Source organism: Panicum hallii, chromosome 3 (genome assembly GCF_002211085.1).
Source record: "Panicum hallii strain FIL2 chromosome 3, PHallii_v3.1, whole genome shotgun sequence".
NCBI classification, from domain to species: domain Eukaryota; kingdom Viridiplantae; phylum Streptophyta; class Magnoliopsida; order Poales; family Poaceae; genus Panicum; species Panicum hallii.
In genome coordinates this window covers 16,372,759-16,387,069 of record NC_038044.1, presented here as the reverse complement: position 1 = coordinate 16,387,069, position 14,311 = coordinate 16,372,759, and the positions used below count along the sequence as shown (strand labels likewise).

General features: G+C 45.0%; 2 protein-coding genes across 3 annotated transcripts; one reads left to right on the top strand and one right to left on the bottom strand.

The window, feature by feature from the left end:
• Positions 1-1,238: 1,238 nt before the first annotated feature.
• Positions 1,239-3,675, top strand: LOC112886669 (laccase-13-like). The gene is made up of 3 exons (XM_025952633.1): positions 1,239-1,471; positions 1,568-3,059; positions 3,172-3,675. Exons 1-3 carry the CDS (start codon positions 1,349-1,351, stop codon positions 3,300-3,302), a joined length of 1,746 nt encoding a protein of 581 aa, XP_025808418.1. The 5' UTR covers positions 1,239-1,348; the 3' UTR covers positions 3,303-3,675.
• Positions 3,676-5,419: 1,744 nt separating this feature from the next.
• On the bottom strand, positions 5,420-12,654 carry LOC112887170 (transcription factor MYB3R-2-like). 2 transcript variants are annotated; one of them, XM_025953277.1, is made up of 9 exons: positions 12,445-12,654; positions 12,132-12,340; positions 10,398-10,449; positions 9,871-9,928; positions 9,132-9,226; positions 8,944-9,047; positions 7,867-7,995; positions 5,960-7,193; positions 5,420-5,844 (listed from the first exon to the last, which is right to left on the bottom strand). In XM_025953277.1, exons 2-8 carry the CDS (start codon positions 12,302-12,304, stop codon positions 5,975-5,977), a joined length of 1,830 nt encoding a protein of 609 aa, XP_025809062.1. In that variant the 5' UTR covers positions 12,305-12,340; positions 12,445-12,654; the 3' UTR covers positions 5,420-5,844; positions 5,960-5,974. The 2 variants fall into 2 exon arrangements, with proteins under 2 accessions (XP_025809062.1, XP_025809063.1); XM_025953278.1 differs by lacking the exon at positions 5,420-5,844 and adding an exon at positions 7,596-7,771 and having other exon boundaries at positions 7,059-7,193.
• Positions 12,655-14,311: the final 1,657 nt, after the last annotated feature.

Sequence of the window (14,311 nt, the reverse complement as noted above, 5' to 3'; positions counted from 1 at the left end):
TCTGCCTTACCTTGAGCGAGTACTTGTAGAGCAGTTTTTTTTAAGAAAAAACATATAGAGCAGTTGGACAGACAGACCACACGACGAAAGTAAGTAAAGCCTTCAAACAGGACAAGGAGACCAGACAGGAGATCTTGCAAGCAAGGGGATTTTGTTATCAAGGTTATGACTTATTACGAGAGCCCCACACCTTGGCTCCTCTCAACTCCTGAACAAGCAACACTCTAATAATCTTGCTGTTGTCCAAAATTAGGAAACCAAGATCTACATCCCACCTGGGTATTTGCTTCTACTAGCTACACCTGAAACATGTGGCACGCATATATGCAACTTATTTTCAGAAAAAAAAATCATTTAGGTGTTTAGCAGGTACGGTGTTGCAAAATTCAGGTATCTTGAGGGAGTACCTTCTAGGTGCACCAAATCAACTTAACATAAACACATTTAAACTCCTTCAGGCGTCAGAGGCATGTAAACTCCCAAATTTTGTTTACCTTCCTCCATGCATGCTAATTAGAAAGAAGAAAAATAAAAGAAAAGAAAAGAAAAGAGAAGGGAAAAATTCGGGTGTAGCTAGTACAAATTTCTTGTGAACATATTACGTTTTCTTTTACTAATGTCACATTCTGCTGAAACAAGTTTTCTTCCGTTGAAATTAACACATGTATAGCTCACTGTATTCGTTATTGGCATGATTGCAGATAGCAGGAAGAAGAGACAATTGCTGCGTGTCAACGTAAGCACACAGTAGACACACATGAAGAACAGCTCAGCATAAACACAGTAGAGAGCAGGCAGGTTGACTTTGGCCGCACTCCAAAGCTAGCTACAGAAAACAAAGAGTGCTTGCATGGGCCAACGCCTTGGTGTATCACCAGCATGCCGAGCCGCTAGCCGCGACCGACGTTGAACGCGACGCGCCTAGAGACCGAGAGTCCGAGAGTCCACCGATCGCCTGAAGCCGAACAGCAACCGAAAGCTACTACACGGAGCAAAAGCCCCAAGCGCAATCGTGAAGCAACAACAGTGCACGCACGCAGCAGGATCCCCGGCCGAGTGTGGATAGGAGTAAGCCATGCATTATATTGGCCGATCGCCGAGACCCATCGTTCGTCTGCATGCCTTGGCCCCCACCTTTACCTGTCGATCCTACGCGATCGAGTGCCCCGGCCGATCCCCAGCACTGGTGTATATATAGGACACCCGCCGTGCCTCCATAGCATCGCAGCACAGCAGAAGCGGAGAGCTTGCCTTCTTGCTTCATTTGGCGAAGGAGCTAGCTCGAGGAGATCTAGCGGTGCAGGCAGGTAGCAGAGGGATCGGAGGGGAATTGAAAGCGCGCGGAGAAATGGCGTCCTCCTCCGCTGTCCCTTCCAGCGCGTCCGCCGCCGCCGCCGTCGCCGTCGCCGCGGCGGTGCTGCTGCTCGCCGCCATCGGAGCCCAGGCCGAGACGAGAAAGTACCAGTTCGATGTAAGTTTGTTTAGTTCAGCTCATCATCACGAGTCTCCATGTATCTCCTCGACCTTGACTGGCCATGCTGACGACGACGCGACCAATGGCATGCAGGTGCGGATGGCGAGCGTGACGCGGCTGTGCGGCACGAAGAGCATCGTGACGGTGAACGGGCAGTACCCGGGCCCGACGCTGTTCGCGCGGGAGGGCGACCACGTCGAGGTCGCCGTGGTCAACCGCTCCCCCTACAACGTCAGCCTCCACTGGCACGGCGTGCGGCAGCTGCTCAGCGGGTGGGCGGACGGGCCCTCCTACATCACGCAGTGCCCCATCCAGCCCGGCGGGAGCTACGTCTACCGCTACCAGATCGTGGGGCAGCGCGGCACGCTGTGGTGGCACGCCCACATCTCCTGGCTCCGCGCCACCCTCTACGGGCCCATCGTCATCCTGCCCCCCGCCGGCGTGCCCTACCCGTTCCCCAAGCCCGACGAGGAGGTGCCCCTCATGCTCGGCGAGTGGTGGAGGAACGACACCGAGGCGGTCATCGCGCAGGCGCTGCGGACCGGCGGCGGGCCCGACATTTCCGACGCCTACACCATCAACGGGCTCCCCGGGCCTCTCTACAACTGCTCGGCGCCGCAGGACACGTTCAGGCTGAAGGTGAGGCCCGGCAGGACGTACATGCTCCGGCTCATCAACGCCGCGCTCAACGACGAGCTCTTCTTCTCCGTCGCCAACCACACGCTCACCGTCGTCGACGTCGACGCGCTCTACGTCAAGCCCTTCACCATCGACACCCTCGTCATCGCGCCGGGGCAGACCAGCAACGTGCTCCTAGCCGCCAAGCCGGCGTACCCGGGCGCGCGATACTACATGGAGGCGCGGCCCTACACCAACACGCAGGGCACCTTCGACAACACCACCGTCGCCGGGATCCTCGAGTACGAGGACCCCTCCTCCGCCGCCGCCAGCAGCAGCAACCTCCCAATCTTCGCGCCGACCCTGCCGCAAATCAACGACACCAACTTCGTGGCCAACTATACCGCCAAGCTCCGCAGCCTCGCGAGCGCCACGTACCCTGCGGCGGTGCCCCAGAGCATCGACCGGCGCTTCTTCTTCACCGTGGGGCTCGGCACGCACCCGTGCGCCGTCAATGGGACCTGCCAGGGCCCCAACGGGTCCCGGTTCGCGGCGTCCATCAACAACGTCTCCTTCGTGCTGCCCACGACGGCGCTGCTGCAGGCGCACTTCGCCGGCAGGTCCAACGGCGTCTACGCCACCGACTTCCCCGCCGTCCCGCTGATGCCGTTCAACTACACCGGCCCGCCGCCGAACAACACCAACGTGATGAACGGGACCAAGGTGGTGGTGCTGCCGTTCGGCACCACCGTGGAGCTGGTGCTCCAGGACACCAGCATCCTGGGCGCCGAGAGCCACCCGCTGCACCTGCACGGCTTCAACTTCTACGTCGTCGGCCAGGGGTTCGGCAACTTCGACCCCGCCAGCGACCCGGCCAAGTTCAACCTCGTCGACCCCGTCGAGCGCAACACCGTCGGCGTGCCCGCCGGCGGATGGGTCGCCATCCGCTTCCGTGCCGACAACCCAGGTCCGTGCAGCTAAATTCATTTTTCCTAGCAATGCCGTGCACGCCCTGCATCATGTGTACACGTTCGCGTTCTTTTGCTAAACTCTTCATCGATCGATGGCACATTGTTCAGGCGTGTGGTTCATGCATTGCCACCTTGAGGTGCACATGAGCTGGGGGTTGAAGATGGCGTGGCTGGTGCAGGACGGGAGCCTGCCGAACCAGAAGCTGCCGCCTCCACCGTCGGATCTGCCTCAATGCTAGCAACAAAACGAACTCATCCCCCATCTCAACACCAATGGCCCATATCGATGATCTCTTCGCTTCACAAGTTCACTTGCATCATTTCCCACCAAATCACACTGCCTCAATGCCGTTCATTTTGCTATTACATATGATCGATCGTGTTCGTCGTATCTCATGATTAATTCCTTGTTGGTGTGGTTTTTTTTTCAAAGTAATTGATTATTCCTCAGGCGACTGACCATGTCAGATAAGTGTTTCCTTCTTTTTGTTCCATTCAGCGGCATTGTTGTCACCTTTCTTGTAGCTCAAAAGCTTGCCCTGCAGCTTTTTGTGTCTTTTGTATCTAATTCAATGTAACCTTGATCTTACTTGCCGCCGTAATTAATAAAGAGTGCGAATTTTAATGGTTTTGGTGAACACATATAGTGTGTGTTGTTGAACTACACGGTTACATACCTATCAGTTCCAAATTTCATATATACTCCACAGACTATACCAACTTTTCTGACGTACTTTGTCACTTTCCAACTATTGATTCATAGTAACTTTCAGACAGGTGACCTCCTTCAGTAGCACGTGCATCCTTGTAAAATGCTTTTAGAACAATGATTTTATCATTCCAGTGCTTAGGTCGTTGGTAGTGATCAGCAAATGGATGTATAACAGTTGATATTGACATTCACTTTGATGCAACAAATGTACAGCCACCAAACCGTACAGCTCAATCAACTAATGGATAGGGACATTCGGTACGGTTTGATCAGTAGATGATGCTTAGCTGATATTATTCCATATTTATTTGGCCAAATAATATATATATATATATCTCTGAGAGAGAGAGAGAGAGAGAGAGAGAGAGAGAGAGAGGTGCCTCGGTGTCATGAATTCACGACGGCCGAACACCCCCAATGCATCTATATCCGTCACACTTGCACGCGCAAGCAATTCCTGCGTAAGGAAAGACCAGTCCCTTTTAGACTTTTATTGGCGGTCGACGACGGCGACGCTTCACTTCCATAGCCAATGGCTCGACCGGTGGACGTGTACACTTCGTCGTCGACCGTTGCTTCTCTTGGCCACGCACGCTCGCGCGCTTTGCTGATCGACGACTGAGTAGCTGATCGATGGTGAATTAACCTTGCCAATTCTCGTACCCTCCAGGACAGAGATAGAGACCGACTGGTCCGTCCGCGTCATCGTCCATTCTTGTGGCGTGCGGCCCTGTTGGCTCGAGCTCTTGGGTGGTATAGCTGAAATTCGGTAGCAAGGCTCGTCTCTAAACGTGGATCGATCCGAACTCGTTATTGAGTATGCATAACGACGATAGTGAGTCGCACAGACCGCGCAGCCGGGCTGGGAGAGCCGTCGGAGAAAAGAACAAAAAAAAGAAGACGGACAGGGACAGATCGTGCACCGGTTTCGCAGGCAGTGTTCCGCTTCATCGGGCTCGCGGCGTCCGTCAACAGCATCTCCTTGGTGCTGCCCATGCAAGGCGGCGCCGCTGCAGTGCAGGCGCACACGACTCCCCGGCCCCCAGCGTGTCGAACGCGCGCGCTCCCCCGCCCCGCCTTTCCCCGTCGTGCCGCCGGTAGTGCCGTTCAACTACACCGTACCGGCACGCCGCCGAACAACACCAGCGCGATGGACGGGACCAAGGTGGTGGTGCTGCCGTTCGCCAAGAAGGTGGAGCTCTTGCTTGATGCAGGACAGCAGCGGCATCGTCCTTAGCGGGGCCTGGAAATGGCGTGGGTGGTGGTGCTGGACGGGAGCCTGCCGGACCAGAAGCTGCTGCTGCCGCCACCGGCGGCGGCCGATCTGCCAACGTGCTAGACGCCGGCCAGCTCGTCTGTCAAGCTAATTTTACCCCTCTACTTGCTTGCAGTCCAATATATTAATTTTCCTGATACGAGTCAGTACGCATCAGCTCAGCTCAGCTCAGCTCGCCTTGTAGATATCTACAAAAGCCACAGACATATAGAAAACTTTTCCCATAAATTACCTGCTATAACTAGAGCTTACGAAACCGGTAGTACAGTTCTACTACCTGGCAACGGCAGTTGGTGGTGATTCAGCCTGGTTACGCATAACCCGAATTGGCGCTACACTGCACTGGATGACTGAATCCAAACAAGGCAGAACAGAAACAAGACGCACGATGGCAGTCAATTATGCGTGTATCCCCCAGATGTACTTGGTTCAGCAGTCACGGAAGCCTCGTTTCACCGTCACTATAAGAGTACAGAAGTTGGAGAAAGAACACTGTCTGGGGACTACGCAGAATATTTTTGTTTTTCACCTGTATGTTTCAAAAGCTGTGCTTTTCCTAATATTGGAGTACTACCTGTGAACCCACAAGATGTATCCCATATGTATAAAGAAAAAATATTGCTAAGAGAAGAGAAGGCTTTGTACACCCCACACCGAGAGAAGGTTTGGGTAGACCGATCCGACCAGAGAGATTACGTTTCTCATGTAATGCTTCCTATTTGTATTTAGGAACATTCGTTCAGTTAAGACACATCAGATTTTCCTGCCGACTTCAGCATACTGTCAGTTGTCTCTGCAAGAAAAGATTAAATTAGACTAAAAACCCAGGTATGTTTGATAGCTTGAATGAATAGATGTCATCTTTCTCGTAGGATATGCAGCGAGCGCAGATGACTTGAAAATAATACCTGGATGCTGTAGAATTAAATCACATCTAACTTGGTTGTGCGTGCAAAGTCCTTGGCTAAAATTTCCAAGCCAACCATATGCTCACTTGAAACATCTGTGCAGGAATTGGTGCATTCAGTACACGAGGAAGTCTTCTTCGTAGTATCAGGAGTATCAAAATTGTCCATCCCATCTAATGAAAAATCTAGATGTTTCTTCTCAACGACTCTCAAGATAGCCATCCTTTTGGACCTTAGACGATTTGGCGGAGAAACATCGAAACTCCCTAATGCAGCAGATAACCCTTCATTACTTGGAGGACCCAGGGACAAAAATGTTGCTGTCTTGAACGAATGCGGGCTTTCTGCAGTGCACTTTCCCAAGGGAGTATGATAACTATCACTGTTTAATATATCAATCTTGAAATTACTATCTTCAGCATGTGCTGCTGTCTCCCTTTTTCTTCTCCTTAAAATTGAAGGAGTACCTGGGAAGTTTTCAGCTGCACTCTTCAATATTGATTCAGCACTTAGTTGATATATGTCTTCAACCCCAGGGGAGGTAGTATAGCCAACGGGTGATTGGAATCCATCCCCCCAGCATTGTTGTACATGATGTGTAGAAAAAACAGGGGAGTGGGAAGGGACAACATCTTCTAGCTTAGGTATCTTATAACAAAGAGAACCAAAGGAGTTAGACTCATTTGGCAAGGATAATGTGCACACATTGTTGACAGTTTTGCCTTCTACCTTAGCTGATCCTGAATACCCCATTGTATCTGTTACATGATCAAGTTTCAGTACCTCCACATTGAGCGAGTCAATTTTCGAACGCTCCTTACAAACAAAATTTATTTCTGTGCCCTTGTCATGAATAGAATCCATTTTCAGCCCTTGTATTGCTGCTAAAGCAACATCAGAATAGTCACCTTCTTCTAATGCCCCATGAGTTTCTGGCTGAGCAGTTGGGATGACAAGTGAAAGGAAATCTGAACAGCTCTTAATATTTTTTAAACTGCAAGCGCGCAGATCAGTTGTATGTTCAGAATGATCAGCTATTTCTGGGGGGTGTTTCAAATTGATATTGGGCTCCTTGTTCAAGTCAATATGGTTCCCATTAGTTAGCTTTGCCTTTTCATGTTTCAAACTATTACGAACCATATGCACAGAAACTGGCAGAGGACTGCTTGCATTGTAATCACCTAGCCGTTTTCTCAATGAACTATTCCAATGGTTCTTTATCGAGTTATCAGTCCTGGAAACAAGAACAAACTTACATTAGCACAGGCTCAAAGTATAAGCAGTTGCTCAACACAGTGAGATAAATTATGCAAGTGAAAAAAATATAGAAAGATGATTTACAGAAATGTATTTCACTATTTTGTCAACTCAAATCCAGCAGGAAAATCTCCAATAGCTTTTGGCGGTGGTTTCTTAACATGTTAACTGGACTTGTGACAAAGAAAAGCTATTTTTCCGACTGATTCAACTTATTAATATCATGTTTTTGACACGAATAAAGCAGAGTGACTTACACATCAGAAACTAAATTGCAAAAGGTTTAGATGATTTACCAAAATAAGGATTCAGATTCATAATCTTAAAATGAAACATAACTAAACATTGAAAGCACACAAGTATCCACCAAAAACTTAACCTCACTACAAAACTCGGCTGAAAACACTCCCATACATAACATGTGCATCAACCGTGGGCAAGCACGAAGTAGTCATGTTCACAAAGAAAGGTCCTATTATTTCCTTCCAGTGGTCGATCCACATCTCTATGGAGCAAGTACATGAAGTCTCCATGACTAGTACACTTCCTGGGTTTCTATAATGAATATATTGCTTCTTAAATATTTGGCTAGAGCTATAACATAAGCAAACAAACAAATATTTCAGAGGGATGGAACTATTAAGTAATACCTTCCAGGAAGAAGTTTTGCAATTTCTGCCCATTTGTTACCATGCAAACGATGAGCATCAGCAACCACACGCTCCTCCTCAACAGTCCAGGCATCTTTATTTATTTGAGGATCCAAATGATTATGCCACCTAAATTATATGAGTAGCATGAAAAATGAAGTGTCTTTAGGTCCTTTATTCTGGCCCAAAAAAAAAAGACAAAGGCATGGAACCTTACAATGCTCATTCATGCTATATGCTTTTTTGAAGGAAATTCATGTTATATGTGAATTGGTTATTGTTGGACTAATAGCTCAAATTTGTTAGTCCCACAGTCGAGGAATATCAACCCACTCTCCCCCCCTCCCCTTCGGAAATAAAAAAGCAGGCACCCATTTTATCTTGTGTAAGAAATGATATTCTAATTAAAATGGTTAACCACGAAAACCATGCTACTTTCAGTCTATTCCCCACCCAGAAAAAAAAATGTGCATAAGAGATGTGCCGCTAAGCATCCCAAGGACATGATTTTGCAGCTGTGGGCAAATCGCAGCATACTTTATTACCTCCACACAACACCAGAAAATCATGGCTCCGACAGATCCCTTCAAGGTTTCCATGTCCCCCATGTTAAACTAGGACGAGACTGCACAAGAGTGCTGCAGCATCGGAGTTTGAGGACCAAAAGGCAGGAAGGTTTTTATCTAGACTTCATTTTCGTGATTGGGAAATAGGAAATGGGATGTAAACTTCTATGGGTCATGGATGACATTCAATATTTTGCTCACAGTTATTGTGATGCTGGTGAAAATCTAACAAACTGCCAAGCGATTTGGACACTATGTAGTTACCAGGGATAAGATCTGATGGAGAGGGGGAAAAAAGACATCACCAAGAAACTTAAACGTTTTTGCAAAATCTCAGAAAAAAACAGATCATTGAATTCAAATTTGTAGGGAAAATAAAGATGCAAAAGATGTCAGTTGTTAGATAAGGAAAAACAAGAATGACTAACATGGAGGTCTATGAAATATGAATGAAGCATTCCACTAATAATTTGTTTATATCAGCACCCTTGGTATGTCATTATATGAATACCTCTCTCGGCATTGTTTACCAATGCGACCATTTAGTGACCTTGCTATCAGGGACCATTTTTTGGCACCATACTTCTTTACCATATTGATAATGATATCATCTTCCTGTTTAAGAACCCAATAGACAAATTACATTAAGGAATTTAGAAGCATTCATTTTGTGAGACCGAAATTATGAATTGGGCAAACCTCTTGGGTCCAAGGCCCTTTTACAAGTTCAGGATTAATAACTTTTTGCCATCTATGCAGGCATTGTACCGCTGTTCTATCAGGGAAAGATTCAGCTGCATACAGATAACGAATCAGAAGTTAGCTTAACATGAAATGAAACCTTCCTGGCTACTCAGTAGTTAAGTAGTGAACTACACTTTGTAAGTAGGGTCTTCCAATTCCCTTGGCATAGGGGGCACATCATGAGTTCTGCCTTTACATTTAAAATAAGGATAAATGAATATGATTTGAGCATACCTTGTAAACCTACTATGAATATATAAAACAACACATTATAAACAAAGTTAAAGAGTAAAGACTTCATTGGAACTGCAGTCACCAACCCTGTTTCTAATATAATGTCCAAGACAGAACTTATTGACATTATCTTCAGATTCATGATTATCTGCTTCTGTTACCTTCAAATAAAAATCTGAAACTACCTCAATTATTGCTGTAGTAATCGACTCAAGACTATTCTATGCACGCGTAAGAGCGAATAGGCAACTAGCTTCAGAGGTGAAACAACAATTTAAGGACACTCTTAGTCTCTTCCACGAAAATACAATATGCTGAATATTTCTACGCCCAATAAGTAGATAAACTTTGGGACACAAGAATAGTGTGCATAAGAAAAAAAATGCATGGTTAATAGTTTTCTCAGAATTGCCTGTCGAATGCATGCTAAGGGATGCAGAGCATAAAGCAGAAAGCAAACCTATCTTCTTCCAATTTTTTCCATTACAAGCATCCACTGCCTTCTGCAATGTTTCATCCTGCAGAGACATAAAAAAAACCCAGAGTCCTTTTAGTTTCTAATGTTAGTCGCTTTTTTGCGTTTGAGTTCGAGTTTAATTTATTTCCTATGTATTAGACCTATTGTAAGATCGGACTTGCTTCTTCTTCTTATATGATTTGGCAGCGCTCCTGCCCTTTCTTTAAAAAAAACAAGAAGAAGAAGATAAGCAACAGCTGAGCATTTGTGCTGGAAGCAAAGATTAAAAACCTCAAAGAGAAAAGACAAAATCCCAGCATTGGTGCAGAACCAATGTCCATATTCGTTTTTATTTGTAATGATCGTTGATATTTAATTCTGATTCTTGTCTCCTATATATAAAATTTTCTATAAAATGAAAATGGACCGTTTATTTAACTGGAAATATAGGGACATCAGATACGGTTTATTTAAGATACACTGAATTAACAGGAAATGAAGTAGAAATGAGTTAGAAGAATATCATGTACCTCTTCTGTTGTCCAGCCACCCTTAGCTCTCCTTACAGGGCCACTTGTTCGCCTGATATATGTAAGATTTTTAATCAGCAACAATAAAATAAGATATAAACAGTAATGTAATGAGAAACTACATAGACTATATAATGTACAAGTTACAATATACAAACTGCCAATTGAAGAAAGCAACATCCAAGACAGCACAGTCGAGAAATCGATTCTCATGAACTGAATTTCTCAGTCATTACTCAAGTCTTGGCCGCAACTGATGCTTTTTTTCAGCAAATAGCTTACAACAATGAAATGGTTTATCAGGATTTCAAATATGAGGAGATATTTAAAACAACTTAATATGTGTTGACATGGTCATTTGTTTTTGGGGAGTTGTAAGATAAACATGTTCTCATTTGAAAAATGGTTTCTGGAGACAAACATGTTCTCTTTGGGAAAAGAAATGGTTTCTAGATATATGTGGAGTTCACATGATGGTTTGAGTGTGGGCCTCAAAATAGATGCAAATTAACTATAGTATTACTGTCAGAGTCTCTTCCTGTGAAACCCTTATTTTAAACTTCATAAATTTTGCCCAAATATCCATAAATGACCTTAGAAGGAGTCATCTTGTTCGAAACTTTGTTCCTATATATTCATCTTGATGGTCCTTAACTCACATTTAGTGCAAGGTAAACCAAAAGATAAGCATCCATACACAACTAGGGGCAGTAAACATAAGCAGTAATAAAATCATTTGCGTAAAATTAAACTTATAGAAGACCATTTATCTAAAGATGCATAACTTCATGCTATCAAATTTGTAGAGACTAATATCGATTGGCAAAAGCAAATAATGAGTCTACACACTTGTGCAAAGTTGAGCCATTAAACATCATCAACAATATATTAAACAATGCCTTCATCATAAATCATCATAATGTAACATAAGGAACATTTTGACTGAATACTGAATATGATAGCCTTCGCAAAAGTAATTCAACAAAACTGATTCATCACCCATTCACTGCACCACCTTTAAAACCAATAGAAATCACCATTCTCTACAATGTTAAGGATTGATGCAGAGTACCTTCAGCATGCCTCAGGTGAGAAAATGATTCGCATTCCCTAGGGTGAATCAACAAATTTTTTTGATGAACCAGCAACAAGATGGCAGAAGGCAAGCATCCCATATCCACAAAAGGGAGACTAGAAATGGCATTTAAATCAAAAGAATTTACATGTGTGATGTGTCCTTTCCAAACCACCACAACCCAGCACCTCGAATATGTAACATCCAAACCAGATAACCCACTGTGAATACTAATTCCTAACAGAACAGATATACCACGAATTAGTCTACTCGCAAGACCATGTTTCTCGACATTAGAGAAATGTGAGATATATATCGTTCATAACTGGAAGCAAGTTACAGCTATTAACCTCAGCAACACTATGCTACCTGCAAAAGCTTACACCTTGCTGTCCCAACAGTCAACTCGTAGCACCATCGTTATGTTTCCTTCAGGAATGGTATCCAAAAGGCAACATATTCTCGAGATTAAAAATGAACAGGTCAACCTCATCATCTAACTCAACAGACCATTAAAAAGTAAAATTTATCCAAGGCAAAAAAAAATATCCGTTCCACAGCCTGATCGACTAAGCAAGCAAGCGTCCGAATGAAGTAATCAACCACGAGTATCCGGCAACAGAGTCTCGGACAGTTCACAGCCGCCGAGAGCACACTACCTGCGACCAGAGACAGAGTCCGCCGGGCTGGAAACCACCGACGACATCCGAGCGCCGCCTCCATAGCTTCCCGCCTCAGATACCGATGTCGACGGGCTCGACGCCGCCAGATTCCACCATTTCCCCGCGCTCCCCTCGTGCTCCTCCACCTTCACCGCCGCCATCGCGCCCATCTACCGCCGCAACAACCTCATCAACGCCGTAGACACCTAAACGGCACAGGAAATGGAGGAAAAGACAAGCTTTCAGTGGAAATTCCCCACAGAAATGGCTGGAAAGACAGAATCAAAGGGGACGCCGACGCTCTACGAACCGGATAACCCCCAGATCGGGGAATCGGGGAGGATCGAACCGGGAGCGCGTGATGGTGCGAAGGGAGCGCGAGGGGAGGCGAGGCGGGGGCGGCCCGAAACCCTAGGCGGGGTAAAAGCGCGAGCGTTTTGCCGGGTACCGCGTCGCTGGCGGCTTCGGTTGTGTGTTGGGGGAGAGGAAGAGCCGGGGAAGGGGAAGATAGGAAGGAGGCGGCTTTCAAAAAACCTTGCCCGTTGAGCAAAAGCGGCGAGGAATAATTTACTTCGAGTGCTTTGCACTTAGCACCCTCAACCTTTCGTCATTGTTGTAGACATTTGTGCAACGTACTGCCAACGAGCGACTGCCATTTTCGTCGAACTACGAGACATAAAAAAATCTATTTAATCATCATGATTCATATGTATAAAAAACTCTATTTAATCATGATTCAAATATATAACTATATTTAATCATGATTTATATATGTAGAAGGATCGGCCTGGTTTTATAGCAAATTTTAAGGAGGAAGATTGTCTACCAAGTTAGAGGTATCTATAGAAGTCTATCACTTTTTAATCATGATTCATTATGGTTTGTAACAAATTCACATTCTCAAGACTGTAAAAAAACTCCATTTGCATTTGGAATGAGGAAACTAGAAAAAAAATCCAAGTTGGAATTCTATAGAAACTATATTAGGCTACATAGTGAAATGAGTAAATTAGATGCCACCAATGAATACCAATATACATTGTTAGCCTCAGTTATTTGACATTGTCTCAAATAATGTGAGCAACTAATAAAGCTTTGGGTGCTTCAAAGATTTGAATGGATAATTTTTCCTACTCCATTACTTAAAAGTGCATGACGTGTGCGAAAAGTAGTTATGGTGCACCAAGTCCACCGACTCGAATATATTTAAGGATTTAAAGGAACAAAATTTCAAAATATTCGCCGCAGCTCACAAATTCTATATTTGTTCATGCATGTATATTTAAAGATAAATAGGATAAGTACGTTAATACTGTCTAATAGTTGATTTCATACATTAACACATAATCTTACAACAACTTGAAAGATAATATCTACAATAGGTTGTGTTGGGCGTCGATAGGCTCGAAGGACGCAGCGGACACCGTGGGCAAAGGCTTCAACGGCAGTGAAGGCTCATGCACGAAGATTCAAGAGCAAAAATCCGGCGCCGAAGGCCAGAACCATTCAGGGATGAAGGACTTAGGTGCATCAAGACGAACCGTCCCGTGAAGCAGAGCATCTAGGCCTATGCATGAGCCCATGATCGGGAGAGTTTGCGTGATCATTATGTTTCCTACTGCTGTAAAAAGACCACAATGGCCCTTTAGATATTTTATATCCATATAAGCCAAAGGGGGTCGGGTTGTAACTTTACCAAGCTCCTAGACTTATTAATAGAGGGGCGTATTTGTATGTGGGATCTTTTTTGAGGAGAGAGCTTCTGAGAATTTGTTCCCTAATGTGCCAATCCTTTTTCATTCTAGATCTTGTTCTATGCGATTCTTCATGTTGATTTCGTTCTAAAATCCAATAGGTTGTAATTTTTCTATTCATGCTAGTATCATATCTCTCAGTCTGTGAACGAAAAAAATTATTATGAGTTTCACGACAACAAAAACCATATAATGGTTGGTAGTCTTATAATCTTAAATTTTAGCTTAGGAGGCAGTTGTTCGACAAAACAATCACTTCTTTCTCTCACCTTCATTTCTCACAATCATATCATAAAAAATTATATGTGACGTTGCACGAGATAACCTATGAAACAATCGATATGTAGCAATGTAGTTGCTCACACCAATAACATATCATTGCAGCTCCCGCCCCACGCCCAAACCCCCTCAAGGGGACTTAGG

Excerpts from the sequence above, each read along its gene's own strand:
- LOC112886669 (XM_025952633.1), top strand. The coding sequence starts at position 1,349 with ATGGCGTCCTCCTCCGCTGTCCCTTCCAGCGCGTCCGCCGCCGCCGCC. Across the intron at positions 1,472-1,567 it reads CGAGAAAGTACCAGTTCGAT|GTGCGGATGGCGAGCGTGAC; the intron begins GTAAGTTTGTTT and ends AATGGCATGCAG. Across the intron at positions 3,060-3,171 it reads CTTCCGTGCCGACAACCCAG|GCGTGTGGTTCATGCATTGC; the intron begins GTCCGTGCAGCT and ends CACATTGTTCAG.
- LOC112887170 (XM_025953277.1), bottom strand. The coding sequence starts at position 12,304 with ATGGGCGCGATGGCGGCGGTGAAGGTGGAGGAGCACGAGGGGAGCGCG. Across the intron at positions 9,929-10,397 it reads GTGGCTGGACAACAGAAGAG|GATGAAACATTGCAGAAGGC; the intron begins GTACATGATATT and ends ATGTCTCTGCAG. Across the intron at positions 7,996-8,943 it reads GGTAAACAATGCCGAGAGAG|GTGGCATAATCATTTGGATC; the intron begins GTATTCATATAA and ends CATATAATTTAG.